Raw genomic sequence first — 16,144 nt, 5'->3', positions numbered from 1 at the left:
CACACAACACCATATGTAGCGCATTGTTTCCCAACATTTATTGAGCCAAGGCATACCATTTCACATTAGAAAAATCTCACGGCACCACTCCAAACAAAAATGTCAGAAAAAGTATGAATAGTGAAATAATGTTAACGCTGTCTCAATTTACTCACAAATGTGGCCTGGTTTAATTGAACATAAAACTGAATGAAGGGCGTGCAGAGACCTTCGGAGGGGGAGGTGGTCAAAGTTAAAAGAGGGGGCACATGGAACAAGAGTTTGAAACAGACTATTCATGAAAACTGAATAAGGAAAGGCGCTTGCCTTAAGGACACCAGGAATTGCAGTTTCCACCATTTGCTTAGCTGTTAATCGGAATGATATCAAACCCACCAATTAGTATTTTATGCGCAAATGACACCTATTTTGTGGTCATATATTAGCATTTTGTCTGCATGCCGCAACTATAATGTGGCCAAAATAAAATAACCATTCTTTGTACATGTTAGTGGATTTATTCTATAGAACTGTTTTTGTTTTCAGTGAAATACAATTGAGAAATAGATTTTGGAAGGTGGTCCACTTCACATTCTCCATCCACGGCATAGCATTACTTCTCCGCCCTCAATTACTCTGGAATTACAATATGTAGAGTTAGTTTTCTACTTTTCTGTAAAGTTAGACACATTAATTAAGAACCTTCTGCAGGACACTAAATAAAATATCTCAACAAAACACTCATAACACTTCTGATCTCGAGTTAATTTATCAAACCATTATCATAAAAGGAAAATGCGTTGTGACAAGGAATTTAACCACTTTTTAAACATAAATTAAGACTTCAAATGCTCATATTTGTAGTCAAATTGGACACTATTAGCCATTGTTGTAGTGGCTGCCTTGACTTCAACTTTTCGGTTGTCCTGATCACAGTAAAAAAACAAAACACCAGAAGTAAATAGAGAGGGATATCACAACTGTCGAGTTCTTTCCAGTTCATGACCATGCACACAACTGACCAATGGTCAAGCAGAACAACGGAGACGCGCCATCCTTGACAATTCACTATTTTGACGACTGGGATTTTCCAATGAAGTCGGTGCTTACAGCCTAATGGTATTGCGTTTTATGCATTAACTGTATTTGCTTCCATTAAGTTGCAATTCAGGATTGCACTTGGTAATCCCACATTTATTCAGTTAGCCCTTGCTAAAGTCGTATTTTTTGGAGTACATTTATTTAAATTATTATATATCCATCCACCCATCCATTTTCTGAGCCGCTTCTCCTCACTAGTGTCGCGGGCGTGCTGGAGCCTATCCCAGCCATCATCGGGCAGGAGGCGGGGTACAACCTGAACTGGTTGCTAGCCAATCGCAGGGCACATACTAACAAACAACCATTTGCGCTCACATTCATACTTACGGGCAATTTAGAGTTGTCAATTAACCTACCGTGCATGTTTTTTGGGATGTGGGAGGAAACCGGAGTGCCCGGAGAAAACCCACGCAGGCACAGGGAGAACATGCAAACCCCACACATGCGAGGCCGGGGATTGAACCCGGGTCCTCAGAACTGTGAGGCAGACGCTCTAACCAGTCGTCCACCGTGCCGCCTTATTATCTATCATTTATTCTTATTTAAAGATTCCTTTTGCACTGAACTGTAGTGCAATAATTTTCTAACTTGAGAAATAATGATGATTGATAATCGTGATTACAATATTGATCAAAATAATTGTGATTATTTTGGCCATAATCGTGCAGCCCTATTATATACAAAACAAAAATAAATACAATTAATAAAATAAACATTTAAAATATATTAAATATGAGTGCTTATCATGTACATTACATTTTATTCAATTCAATTCTATTACATCATTTATTATGTAGTATCTAGACTTCTGGAAAATACACAATAGTTCCAAATATGGCAAATGAACCAGAATTCTAAAAACATGTGCGCTGCATTTTTAAGCAGCGATACTCAAATTAAATCCATCATAAAATACAATTAATTATATATTTTATTATTATTTTTACTTTAAAACTACTACCAGCTGTCACCACAATACAGCAGACGTACTGTATAGCTACAGAACATGTCGAGGTTAAACTTTTGGACAATTCATTAGGTACAGCTTCACAATGTGTTGAAAAAATATGCCTGTACCACGATAATAATGCTGTTGTTTATTGACTTGTCAGGGAGTTACTATATAATTTAAGTCTATACTATTTACATGCACAGGGTGCAATATAACACACTTACTCATGAGAGATATTAATTTTAAATGTATTTTAATGTGCTTGTAGCTGGTAGTGGTGTAGAACTCCACTGCAGCACAGTGAGGAAAAAGTATTTTGGTTACCTTATAGCTCCAGAAGACAACAAAATATTACAAATATCTCTCTATAATATCAGCACTGTAATAAACACATGCATACCTCCATCTCTCTATCTAATAAACATATCTTATATATGTCACTAAAAACCGAGCATTATAATCTTTGCAAAGCCAGATTTATTTGATTTTTTTTTTTTTGGGGGGGGGGGGGGGGGGGGGGGGGGTACAGTTCTTGTACTGGACCTCATTAATGGTTATAATTTTTTGTTTAGTGCATGCATGTTAAGTATGCAGCTGTGCAATATTGCGTAGGTGTAAACCAAGCCCTAAAAATGTTTGTGTCCGGTAGGATTAGACGTGTGGGAAAAGACCATTTTACCTTTTGTTCTGTGCTGTTTTGAGTTTGATCAGTGGTGTAAAATCTATTGAGTCATCTCTGCATGCTGACCTTATAATGGAGGTGGTTGCCAAGCAATTATATGCCTTCTCTCCTCCTGGGTTGAGCAAAGAGTCACAAGTGTTGTGTTTTAAATGCCTGAGAAATTAAAAGGTACACCGCCAATACAGACCGCCACGTGTCTGAAAGGCTGACTGAATGGGGGTTTATCACATTTTTGCAGAGGCTCGCACATATGCTTAGACACAACAAATGCACTGACGGCGAAGAAGTACCTCATATGTAGTCACACTAATGCTGTCCTGTTAGAGTCACCTCATTGGCTTATTTTAAAAAGATCCAATTTCTTGGTGCGCAAATTGATCGCAACACAAATTGGGGTTCATTATCTCAAAGTGTGTCCGTTTGCCGTAGAATGAGCAGCATTAAAGCTTCTTTATTGAGCGGAGGACGCGAACCACAGATTTGATGAGCGTGTCTATTGAATCCCTGAGGATTTTCTTGCAGAATGTTAAATTGACTACATGAACACCCGGCACTTACTGTACGGAAGGAGGGAACATCTTTGATTATTGAACACAGGCCAGCGCTGCTATTCTGTGAGAAGAAAATCCTGAGCGGCCTCCCCGGTGACAGATTTTAAGACACAATATTTCGGATTGTTTAGTGATTAGTTTGGCATTCGACTCTTAATCCCACTGACGAATCAAAACGTTTTGGCTTATCGTACTCCTTGTTGCTCCCTCGTCACACGCCTCCATCGTCACAACGCTTGCCAAAGATTGGGCGGGCGACCAAGCAGTTGGCTCTTGCATTTAGTGCCTTCTTGCTGAGACACCAGTCACAAACCATGCATCTGTATCTCTTACAGGAAATGCCATTCAGGCCTTTGGGTATGGTCTAGATTACATGGCCAGCAAGAACACGTCTGTCCCCGACCCCTCGGTCACGGTGAAGACGGGGTCAGATCAGTTGGCAGCAACTACCGAGCCTCCTTTTGTGACCATTGTGAAGGTAAAACACTTCTTCTGAAAGCACCGCAAGTGTTGAAGCATCACATTCATATGCAAGCTGTATTGTGCAGAGTTTATCTTGTCACATATGGGTGAAATAAAGATTTGTCTCTGTGCATATCTGTGGGTACTTCCCAGTAGTCTTTGCATACATTTGTTGAAATAGGCCTATTACTTGAAGAACCACAAAATCACCCCTAGACTCGGCAACCATGAAAGGAGGATTTTGCGGTGGTAAAGACTAGCATGCCACGGCGTCCAAATTCACATCAAATTCAATCTTTGTGCCTCTTAAAGCAATTGGCACGTCAAATTCGACATTTCATGATAAAACAGTTTGTGCTACACCCAAGCTGATGACATTTGCTGAAATAATACATTTCTCCCGCACAGAATGGAATGGTGAAAGAAAATGGAAGGTGGGGGATTTAATCTGGATTAGTGGTTCTAAAACACTGGCCTAGGGCCTCTTTTTCTACTGAATACCATCTCCTCAGAACACGGCAGTCAAGTCGACTGGAACTGGGTTCAACGTCTGGTGCGGAAAAAGCGCACAAATGTTTGTCTTTTAATAGAACGGTGCATCAGTTTCCGTTCAAATAAAGTGTGACAGAAATGACAGAAGCCTACTGCCAAAAACTCCCCCTCTGTCTCTCTAGTAGAGGGGAGAAATATTTCTCGGTGTGCTTTCGTCGAGGCAACATTTTTCTTTTTTTCCCCCCTTGCAGCAGTCTACTTTAAGACGAATGATGTTCTCTCACCTTTGCAAGAGATCGGCTTACAAATCTTGGCTAAATGAGACTTAGCCATACTATAATTGATTCTGATCTTAATGTTATTTTTGTGTGATCGTAAGAGTCAAATCTGTGCAGCACGCAGTGGAAAGTTTATGAATGCAATTTTGCATGCTGGATGAATGGCCATTAATATTATCTATTTTGAGTCTTTCCAAGGGCCTTCACAGTCATTGAACACACACACACACACACACACACGAGTCATGCAGCATTGTATTCGCATCCCCCTCTATGCCCCCACATAGCTGTGAAGGCATTTTAACCTGAACTACAGTTGTAATGAGAACAAATAATAATGAGCTGCGTCAGTGAAAAATTTGTGGGGGTGATAAGGATATGGGGCAGGGGGCGTTGGCGTTTTTTTCCTCCTGAGGACTTGTGTGTACATGACAGTATTGATGCACCGATCTGTGCCTGTCGAACAGCAGTGCAGCATTTAATTTATTGTAAAAATGGTAATTAGGAAACAATAAGACGTGTGATTACTCAAGCCGGAAGTCTATAATTAATGAGTGAGCTACGGGGACATTTTGGGCGGCCCTGCATTCTATGCACGGCAATTAAAACTTGTCAAACTCGGATGACAGATAAATTGGGAGGACATTGTTTGACTCCTGTTGGCAGAGGATGGTAATGGACGTCCAAGTGAGCACATAACATGGAGGACAGAGGGCATCCTAGGGGATGGCATCCATCTGTGCAGAACACTACTTAACATTTTGACCTGTGCCAAATCAATTCTGTTTACGTATGTCATAAACATACAGGCAATTTCACTTTTCAAAACTTCGGCCAGTCACAATGCTCTCATCTTGAAAAAGAAATCGGCTTTCAGACACCGGTCTCGAAAAGTAAGTTGGACTAGTGAACGCCACCCTAATATTTTTAGGTAGTCTTTAGTAATGTAAGAAAGTAGACGAATTGATAAGATACAACTAAACTTTTTGCCAGAGAGAATTACTTATTACATAAATATATTATAACGAGACCATGATGTCCCCTAAACAATGCCATATAGCAGATACAATGTCAAAAATATTTTTTTAAATGAATTAAAAAACAAGTACGGCTGTCTTCTTGTGCCATGTGACGACTTATTCTTACGTTTTTTTTGGAGTAATCCTGCAAACTATCTGTCCTACTATTTAATTGTTACAAAATCAAGTGACAAAATGACACACACAGTCGTGGCTTCAGAATTTTGCATCGATCTGCATGAGCAGATTCATAGCCCCGGGTATAGATCAATGCATGAATGTGCGTGTGCATGCACATATGGCTGGAAGAATGGACTGATGTATGGATTGATGCATGGTTAAATGCATGCATGTACGTACGAGGAGCAAGACAAGTGATAACCTACAGTATATGAGGAGCAGTCAGCAAGAAGTGAATACAGAACAAGTCTGTGACTAAGCCTGCTCAGGTCAGTCATACTGAGCACTTACAGCTCATTTAGATGCGTAATTATTCCACACGTCACTTCCACTTCTGACTGTGGGCTTTATCCCATGCTCAGTGAGTAAACATGTGGGCGGAAAGCTCGGTCCTGTGAGCTTTGGAGGTCTCAAGGGTAGATATTACAAGTAGTAATGGGTTTCATGCGCTCATATTGCTAGTTTTTTTTGAGGAAGGAACTAGTTAACTACCAGCCAAATTTAGTTTTTTGTTTCCTTTACTTGGTTCTTTAAAATAAATAAATAAAAATAATGGACATTAATTAATCTGAGCGGCACGGTGGCCGACTGGTTGGAGCGTCAGCCTCACAGTTCTGAGGAGCGGGGTTCAATCCCCGTCCCCGCCTGTGTGGAGTTTGCATGTTGTCCCCGTTCTGCGTGGGTTTTCTCTGGGCACTCCGGTTTCCTCCCACATCCCAAAAACATGCATGGTAGGTTAATTGAATACTCTAAATTGCCCGTAGGTGTGAATGTGAGTGCGAATGGTTGTTTGTTTGTATGTGCCCTGCAATTGGCTGGCAACCAGTTCAGGGTGTACCCCGCCTCCTGCCCGATGACAGCTGGGATAGGCTCCAGCACGCCCGCGACCCTAGTGAGGAGAAGCGGCTCAGAACATGGATGGATGGATGGATAATTAATCTGGCCTCTCACCAAAAGTCAGCTGGGAAAAGCTCCAGCTCAGTCATGACCAGAGGTGGGTAGAGTAGCCAAATATTGGAGTCAAGTAAGAGTACTATTTAGTACTTTAGAATAATATGACTCAAGTAAAAGTAAAAAGTAGTCATCCAAATATTTACTTCAGTAAGAGTAAGAAAGTTCTCAATGAAAAAAACACTCAAGTAAAGAATAACTAGTGAGTAACTTCTGATTTTTATTTTTTTTAAATCAGAGCATCAACATCAAATAAAATAAAATAAATTAAAGTCTTATATGGTAGTCAACACACACCTGCCACCATTTCAATTTTTAACTGCCCAAAAACCAACAACACATGCATTGGGCCCTGCAGAAACGTTTGCTTTATTCGCTTAAATGGCTTCATGAAGAAGCTGTTGGCTGAACAGACTTAGTGATTGTGTGGGCGCGTGCGTGTGCGACACCATAGGATAGGGCTAATGTTGCCTTATCCACTACCAATACAAACAATAGAAACATCTGCAACTTACCGCAAGGTGTTTTCTCATGTTAGAAGTGGCCTCAAATATCCGAGTTTGGGCAGTCACAATTTAAGAGCTGCATGATAACGCTGTTGTTTTTTGGAGTCTGTAAAGTAAACACTGTCGCGCGGCGTTTTTTTTTTGGTTGTTATTTCCCCCCCCCCCCCCCCCCCCACAAAATGAGTCATTCTGATTGGCTCGCAAAAGCTACTGCGTGGTCATGTGACTGCCTTGTGTCGTCCGATTGGTGAATTGGAGTCAAATGACAGTGATTGGTGCAACGGCCGCACTATGCTGAAGTCGAAGATGGGAGTCTAAAAATGGACACGCAAGAATGGATAAATAAAAGTAGCGAACGGCATGTCGATCATTGTAACGGAGTAAAAGTATCGATCCTTCTTCACATAAATACTCAAGTAAAAGTAAAAAGTATGCTGCATTTAAAGTACTCTTACAAGTACAGTTTATCAAAAATGTTACTTGAGTAAATGTAACGGAGTAAATGTAGTGTGTTACTACCCACCTTTGGTAGAGGAAAAGCCCTACATAAAATGGATGGTTGGATAAAATAATCTGTTCGAGGCTCATCAGGGTTTTCTTATTTAGACCTGAGTCAAGGTAGAGGGAATTATGAACAGTTCTAAATAGCAGTCAGTGATAGCACTTATTCTTCGGGGCGGGGGGGAACTACACTAGAAAAATTCAAATTCATTTGGCGTTAATCTGAGGCAATTTAAATAGTGACAGCTATGTGCCAACTCCCATTTAACATGAGTTGGAATGCGATCAGTTAACTCTAAACACAGCCACATCCCCAGTTTTAAGTGTGCGCACATATGTGCAAACACATTATTTCAGTTACTTGTACTTGGCCTCTCCAAGAGACTCCATTTTATTCACTTGAGTGGTACAGGTTATAGATCATATCAATGCTGGAAAAAGGTCTGAAATCATTTATTTTGGTCTCATTTTTTCTATCACAAAAACCTGGCATTTGAAGAGGAAGTGTAGACTTTTTATATCCACTGTAGCACTGTCATGTGTTGATTTTCAGCTCAACTGAATTCAATCGATCATGGACCGCTTGGGGCTGCTCAATAAACAGTAGCGCAGTGCCAACGTCAACTAAGTCAACGCCGTCTACGTGTCTATTAACCTGCTCAGTGACAAGAAGGATGCACCTTAGTCAACACTTTATGGCTTGGTGAAAGTTGGCAAGCTGCGCCCGTGTGCATGTTGGCGTGAGAGCTTGAGTAAACAAGTGCGTGTGTGGACATTGTCTGTTCTGTCACAGTGTCTAAATGTGTGGGTGTGTTTACGCCATCTCAAAGGTCTTAGTGTATGTGTGGCTATTGGCTGCAGCCACAGATCTGGACTCATGTCAACAGGCTGCTGCCACACATCACTGCGCCTGCTAATTAATTGGCTTTTAGTTGCAGATGTGCCTGGTGCATTGTCAAAGCTGCCCATGGCTTTTTTTCCCACCCTCTTCATTTTTGGCAGCCTTTGGTTAACCATTTATTTGTGTGGCAGGCTCTGTATCTTTTCTAGGAAAGGTTTGTCACCTGTAATGATAATTCAACACAATTTTCTCATTATTTATATTCTCCTTATACCTCATTCCATGCGAGATGAGTTGCAGGAAGATAACGGCTTTTTTTTCCCTGGGGAAAATGGCATGAAGTGCAATTTCTGTAAAGGTTACATTGGAGGAGATGAGATGAAGGGACGGAGGAGTACAAAATGTTTCATGTTCTTTATGATGTGTTTCTGTATTGCGGCGCCACACTGAAAATGATGCCTCCTACAAATTGAGCGTGACTATTTTAACTTGGAGGCAAACTGTTACGCTTTTGTGCTGCAAGAAGCCTAGAAAATTGAAAATGTGCTAGAAATACCAACGATTGTTTGGGAGAGGGGAAAAAACACAAAACACAATAAGACTATTGTAGTGTGTAGCAATAAGAGTGCAACTCTGGAGGCCACACATTTTAATATCTGAACTGATGCGGTCCCATTGCTCCTTGCGATAATGCGACCATTGAGGCACATTTCTCTCATTTTGCACACTATGCAAAAAGTTCTGTGAGCATTGTTTTTTTTTCTTTCGTTTTTTTTGTTTGTTTTTTTAGTCAAACCACAGACGACGAGTTGCCTTGCAACTGTGTCGTTCTGACCTCGTCCCGTGGTAATTTATGCCTAATAAAATATTGAAGCGAATGCCCAGCTAGCTTCACTAGCTTGGCTTGGTCGTGTGTTTTTCTTGTAAATAAACTGTAATGATAGCTTTTAAAAAGAAAAAAAAACTGGCTGGCTCGAACTGAAAGAGGAGACGCACAAAGAAGCGTGGGCTACAAATATGCACACATCAACACATTTGCTCCAGCAAAAGTTTTCAAGTTCGTGCCAAACTGAGTCTCCGATGCATTGAAGATTTCTACTTTCTGACTCATCATTTTCGTTCATCCTGCTCTTCTGCTCGGACAGCAGCCCGGTGTCGCCTCCGCCGCGAATCAAATGCCAGAACATGAGACCGAGCGTGTGAGTCACATCTAACCTTTACGCGTCTAACTCTCTCCCTCTCCGTGTGTGTGTCCCTCCATGCGCTCAGTATCCCGAACCGAGAGATGGCGGACCCGGCAAACCCCAGGGCCTGCCAGAGGATCACTGCGCCTGTGTGCGTGCCAACGTCTGGGCTCTGCTTCCCGGTCTGGCTTTGGCTCTGCTCCGGGCTCAACATGCCTTATAGAAGTGCCAGGAGGGGGAAAAGAGGTCACCCTCCCACAAGCTGATCCCAAAAGCAGAAGGTGTTATTTCTCTGACTGATATTAAGAAGACGGAATCGCTGGATGTTTGACATGGAAAAAAGGAGGGGTGGGGGGGTGAATCCAAATGAAGGTTGAAGTTGAAATGTTTGACTTTCATTGACTTTCATTTGGTGTCATCCCAACATAGACTACATGGATTGAACACATGGCTTTGGAAAAAAAAAAAAAAAAGGACCCTCCCTGCCATGAGGGCCTTCTCCCTCTCACAAAGACTTTTCAGCAAAGGAGGAAGCCATGATGATCAAAGGTTGACAAAGAGAAAACCATCAACGAAAAGGTTGAGAAAGAATGTCGTTTTTAATGTCTTTGAATAGGTTCTTGACTTGAGGGGGCCCACAGATGATGATTACAGCGCGTCTATTGTAAACTCTAATCTGTAAAACCTACTCAGTGTTCTAAGTGTTGGTAAAGTATCTGTGACCATAAAAAAAAAATTACAAAAATTAAAAAATTGTGAAGGCTCTTTCATTTTGGGTGCCCCAGTGTGCAGTTTTATGGGAGATGGTCAAATGTTGTTAATGGTTCTTTACTCGTTTGAGATGTTGCTGTTGACCAACCATGGCTGTACGCCACCCATCCACTTGCACATGTTAATATTTGTCAATGTATTTAATGAAAAGAAAAGAAAAAAAAAAACACCTTGTTTCCTTTCTTTCAGCCAAAATTATATCTGCAGTGATGACTGTGTATTGACTTTGAAATGGATTTGTTACTTACGGAAGGCCTTCATTATGTGCGTTTAAATCTGTCTATGTAGGAATGATGACAAATAATGTATACAGGAATGAGATTAAATGAACTATGTCTGCTTAGAAAGCTACAACCTGACGTGTGAGTGATTTAATGTGCTCATCAAGACAATCAAACAAAGTGTGTGTTTGGCTTTGTGATATAAAAAGTCCACACACCCCTGTTCAAATGCCAGGTTTTTGTGATATATAAAAATGGAGACCAAGATAAATATTTTAGAAACTTTTTTCCACCATTTGTGACCTATAACATCCATCCATCCATTTTCTGAGCCGCTCATCCTCACAAGGGTCGCGGGAGTGCTGGAGCCTATCCCAGCTATCATTGGGCAGGAGCCGGGGTACACCCTGATCTGATTGCCAGCCAATCGTAGCGCACACATAAACAAACAACCATTCACACTCACATTCACACCTAGGGACAATTTAGAGACTTCAATTAACCTACCATGCATGTTTTTGGGATGTGGACATGTACAACTCAATTGTTTTTCTAATCTTTTTGAGAGGGGAAGTAAAGATAACCTGATATAATGTGGTTGTATACCTTCTTATAACTGGAAAGTGGCTCAAAATTAACCAATTACATTCAAGCTCTTGTTAATCACACATCTGCCGGATTTAAACTGCCTCTGGTTAACTCCAATCTTAAAATGTTCTTATAAGCCTTTCTTGATATGAGTTTGCTTTCGAGCAAGTCTGACAGTTTTGTACACTGACTGCTATTTCAAACTTTTCATAATTCCTTCCAACTTGTCTAAGGCCCTAGTTCCAGCAGAAGAAAAAAAAAAGAGGTAATCTCCATGCTTTACTATAGTTATTGTGTTCTTTGGTGACAAGCAATGTAGTGTTTGCCCCTTTTTGGAGTTATGGGTTTTGCTTTCATTGGACCAAAACAAAATCTCCCAAACACGTGGGAAAATGTTATAAGAGGGTCAACCACATTTTAGGTGTTTATTTTTACTTCACCTCTCAAAAAGATTTATAAAAATTCAATTGAGTTGTAGAGATTATAGGTCATGTTAATGATGGAAAAAGGTTTGAAGTGATTTATTTTTGTCTCATTTTTCTGTATTACAGAAAACTGGCATTTAAAGAGGGTGTGTAGACTTTTCATTTCCACTGTGTATGCTTGAGAAAATGTTGCGTCATCAATGTGATGAGACCAGTTTGTGAAGCATGTTAGGACCAATGCAGGACAGAAATACTCTTACATTGAGAAAGGAGGGAAATTTCATTTTTATTTTTTGTGTTTGTGCAGAATTTTATTGATAAGAGTAGTAAGGTATTTTGCAAAAAGTGAGGCTATTTTTTCCGCTCAAAGTTTGATGGACTGTTATCTGTATGCTAAATAAATAATGCTAAAAGTGTAGTTGCTGCTGAGCTTAGCTGTGTATAAAGATTGGAAACAAGAAAATGGCTTGTCTGTTTTTTGTTTTTTTTACGTGAAGCGCTTAATATGTCTCTGCCATTGTTATTTTGATCCGCACGCGGTGGCCAGATTCCACACAACCACTATCTTGTCGAAGCCAAAAGCTAAGCAGAGGTTCACGTTGTTGCATGATCATATTTGTAAAGAAAAGAACTTCTAGATCATAAACATAAAGCAATCAAATGAAAAACAGTAAGAACGGGTGCAAACTAGTTCACTGCGCATCATTCATGTTTACGAAGCCTCATCTTTCGGGACCGTCGTAAACGGAGAACCCTTGCATGTAACGACTCATGGCAGCAGTCACTAACACAGCAACAAAAACCCGTATGAACTTTACTTGTGTGCCAGCATGCAAAAAGGTTGTTCAACGTGACAAAAAGCTTGCTGTAATGCTTTCTCCAGCAACCATGTCTCTTTGAACAGTCATGCTTTGTTGTTGTCATGGTAACCAGCCACACAAAGCCAGACACACCGCTCCAGACTCAGACAAATATTATGTAATGTGTTTTAATAAGAAAACTAGCACTCTTTATTATTGTACTTCATAAAAACATACAGTAATCACATGAATAGAATGGTAAGAATTTTTTTCACATTTTTTGCTTCAATTCAATGGACATTGTGCTCCTCCTTCTGTTGTGTGTGTGCCTTAACCACCTCGGGGCAGTATAAGACAGACATATGAATACACTGTACAGCCAGTCTCAGCTCCTCAGCAAGCTGCAGTAATTTTAGTCATTCTTTGCAGAGGATAAAGAATATGTCTGTGAATATTTCTATGTTAGTGTATTTTTCTATGTGTTGCTCCACGGTTTGTGTCAAATATCCATCGCCTAAAGCAGGGGTGTCAAACTCATTTTTGTCACGGGCCACATCGTCGTTATGACTTCCCTCGTAAGGCCGCTACAACTGTGAACCCGTATAAATGAAAGATTACCTCATATACTGTCATTACATACAGTATACACATTGATGAATAACCAGTTTTGAAATCAGAAGCCTATAAAAACATGTTTTTCGACTATTGCATTTCTTTTCAAAGTGGGATTGGTGACAAAAAAAAATGCTTGCAAATATCTCAATGGTATTACATCAGAACACAATGAGCAATTTTGATTTGCTTTCGCTGGCCACGTAAAATGATGAGGCGGGCCAGTTTGACACATGTGGCCTAAAGGGTTAAAATACAACACTAATGTTATTTGTTAGCCTGTCTATGGCATTTTCCATTATGTGTTAGCATTAAGCTAGGTGACTCGGTGAAGGAAAAGTTATGTCGTCGTTTTAAATACAATGTTTTATGTTTAGTCTGAAAGTAAACTTCAACTGGGAGTGGTCGTAAACAACTTAAAACGTATTCTTAAAGAATTGTTCACTATCTGCTTAACTGCTGCTTGTTGTGAAGCGAGTTAAGTTCACTGCCACCATATAGCGCTCGTATCTCCAATTTGTGCTCGCAAGTCGAAGCAAAAAAAATTGAACAGCAGCACATCTAAAAAAAACTTGTAAGTCGGGTCCACCATCTCAAGGCTCCACTGCACTCTAAACATGACGGAGTGGAGAGGGTGATAAGCATGCTGTAATTCTTGATCCATGGTCTTATAATACTCAATGGGGTCCTCGGTTTATGATGACACAATGTTTTGAAGGTACAAATGGTGCACAATGAACTAGTTTGCATGTAAGAGTAAGTTGTCAAAACATCCAAGCAGGCACTCTCAGTTACCACTGTACTTAGTTTTTCGTTGGATTGTTTTATATTCATGGCCCAGAAGTGTTTTTTGTACAATTATTGACTGTAATTATGACCTTACTTCTACTATTACTTAGTGTAGGTTAGTGTTGGCCACGTTCAGATTTGCTTACAAATTCAGGTTGTCGCTGCCATAAGAACAGAACTCGTAAAACTGAGGACCTAAGTAAGTGTAAGTGTTCTGAATTGTCTTATTTTTTCAATGGTGACATTGCTGCGCCTGTGCAAGCTCATTGCGCAAACTCACAGCAATTTAGCAATAATAGGCTGCACACACAAATCCTGCATTTTGCCATAATTGCAAATCTATTATGGTTAAGGGCCTATTATTATTTTTTTTTTTACATTAGTTGTCATTATACCTCCAACGCCACCAAGGGTAACTATACATTAAAGGATTCTAAAATGACTGTTTGCAAAATCCTCCTATTAAAGTGCATGGAAAGGCACATGCCAGCAGAAGAACTGCTCTTTAACGCTATGTAATGACTCTGTTTCCCCATGAGTCTTGTTGTGGCCACTCTCTTCTCATGACACCAACTAATGATGCTGCCTTCTCGTCCAACAGCCACACTTTCCCACGGTGCTCGCATGCGCAGGCAATGAACATCCTTTGCAGGGTGCTTTCAACTTAATCTTTTTATGTCCACTTAAGAAGAATTTGGCTTTTGATGTCAACATACAGTGCAAATCGCGTTGGGAGGAAAGTTACATGGGCCACACAAACACCAGGCTATGGTGTTTGTTTCCAATTTGAATACTATGGCCAACTTTTAAATAGTCATCTTACATAAACATTTGGGCTTAACTGCACTCACACGGTGGCTCCGAGCGTCTCACATCAGAGTTAAATTGGTGTTAATTAACAGCCTGCTGCATCTCATACAGAAGCGAAAGGCTTTCTTGTACACGAGTATCAGATGCATGGCAGTGTTTTTGTTGACCGTCGTTTTTTTCTGTTCAGGAATTCATAAATAATGTGCTTTTAACCGTTTATGATCATTATTTATATTTTAGCTTTTGATATTCCAATATTGCAGTTGGCAAAATAATTGCTTTTCCGGCTGTGCTTCAGATCGCTTTTAGACACACTGATTCTTATTGTTCACAAAGAGAACATTGGATTTAGGGCAGTCACACACTGAGATTTGGGCTCAATAATACAGAGAGGAGCTCTCATAAAGTATGCATTGGTTGGGAAGTATTCACACTAATGTATCACAAGGAACACGGTCACAGCTCTGTTGCTTTATACAAAATGCAGTTGAATCTAACATGTAAATATTAGGAAACAGATCTTCCACTGGAGCACTGTGAGTAAATCTCTTGTGAAACCAAACATTCTGCAAAATGTAAACTGCCTCATAAATTGTCCTGCAGCTGAATATCTCAGACGGAACAGTAACAAATGTGAGGATGTTCTTTTAGGTCGCCTGGATTCCATCAGAGTGAACACAACCAGCTAAAAGCAATACATAATTTTTCTCCAAACTAAACATGCAGGCAGACTTAGTCAAATGTGCTTTCTCTGTGGTGGAAATAGATGTATAATAACTGTGACCAGAATACCATTATTGACTGTGGCTCCTTGTACACACAATGGTCAGTTCCAGTGGGAAATGGAAAGATTTGCTAATCTGGTGAGTTTATTGCTTCGGGTTGCTGCAAGTCTAAACTGCACTCATTAGAGGTCTTATGTCAACATAAAAAATAAAAACCCACTATAATTTTTTTTTTCAATTATTATTGTTAAACAGCGGCACGGTAGACGACTGGTTAGAGCGTCTGCCACACTGTTATGAGGACCGGGGTTCAATCCCCGGCCCCGCCTGTGTGGAGTTTGCATGTTCTCCCCGTGCCTGCGTGGGTTTTCTCCGGGCACTCCCGTTTCCTCCCACATCCCAAAAACATGCATGGTAGGTTAATTGACGACTCTAAATTGCCCGTAGGTGTGAATGCAAGTGCGAATGGTTGTTTGTTTGTATGTGCCCTGCGATTGGCTGGTGAGCGGTTCAGGGTATACCCCGCCTCCCGCCCGACGATAGCTGGGATAGGCTCCAGCACATCCGCGACCCTTGTGAGGATAAAGCGGTACAGAAAATGGATGGATAGATATATCTTATTATTCCATTAATCAATGGCCTAATCGATAGAAAATGTTATTATAAACATGGTCAACCAGTCTGTAGCAGTGGACATATAGAGACAGACACGCATTCACTCTAA

At 40.5% G+C, this 16,144-nt stretch overlaps 1 protein-coding gene across 3 annotated transcripts in view; it reads left to right on the top strand.

The window, feature by feature from the left end:
* The window catches only part of LOC133475015 (GDNF family receptor alpha-2-like), a 90,825-nt gene extending 78,671 nt beyond the window's left edge, over positions 1-12,154 (top strand). For 2 of the 3 annotated variants that reach the window (XM_061767293.1, XM_061767291.1), the window contains exons 7-8: positions 3,601-3,743; positions 9,765-12,154. In XM_061767293.1, coding sequence (XP_061623277.1) covers positions 3,601-3,743; positions 9,765-9,902 — 281 coding nt within the window. In that variant the 3' untranslated portion in view covers positions 9,903-12,154. The remainder of the gene's footprint in view (positions 1-3,600; positions 3,744-9,764) is intronic. The other variant, XM_061767292.1, reaches the window with a different exon arrangement.
* The last annotated feature ends 3,990 nt before the right edge of the window (positions 12,155-16,144 follow it).

Source organism: Phyllopteryx taeniolatus, chromosome 3 (assembly GCF_024500385.1).
Source record: "Phyllopteryx taeniolatus isolate TA_2022b chromosome 3, UOR_Ptae_1.2, whole genome shotgun sequence".
NCBI lineage: Eukaryota > Metazoa > Chordata > Actinopteri > Syngnathiformes > Syngnathidae > Phyllopteryx > Phyllopteryx taeniolatus.
This window is presented reverse-complemented; position numbering and strand designations above follow the sequence as displayed.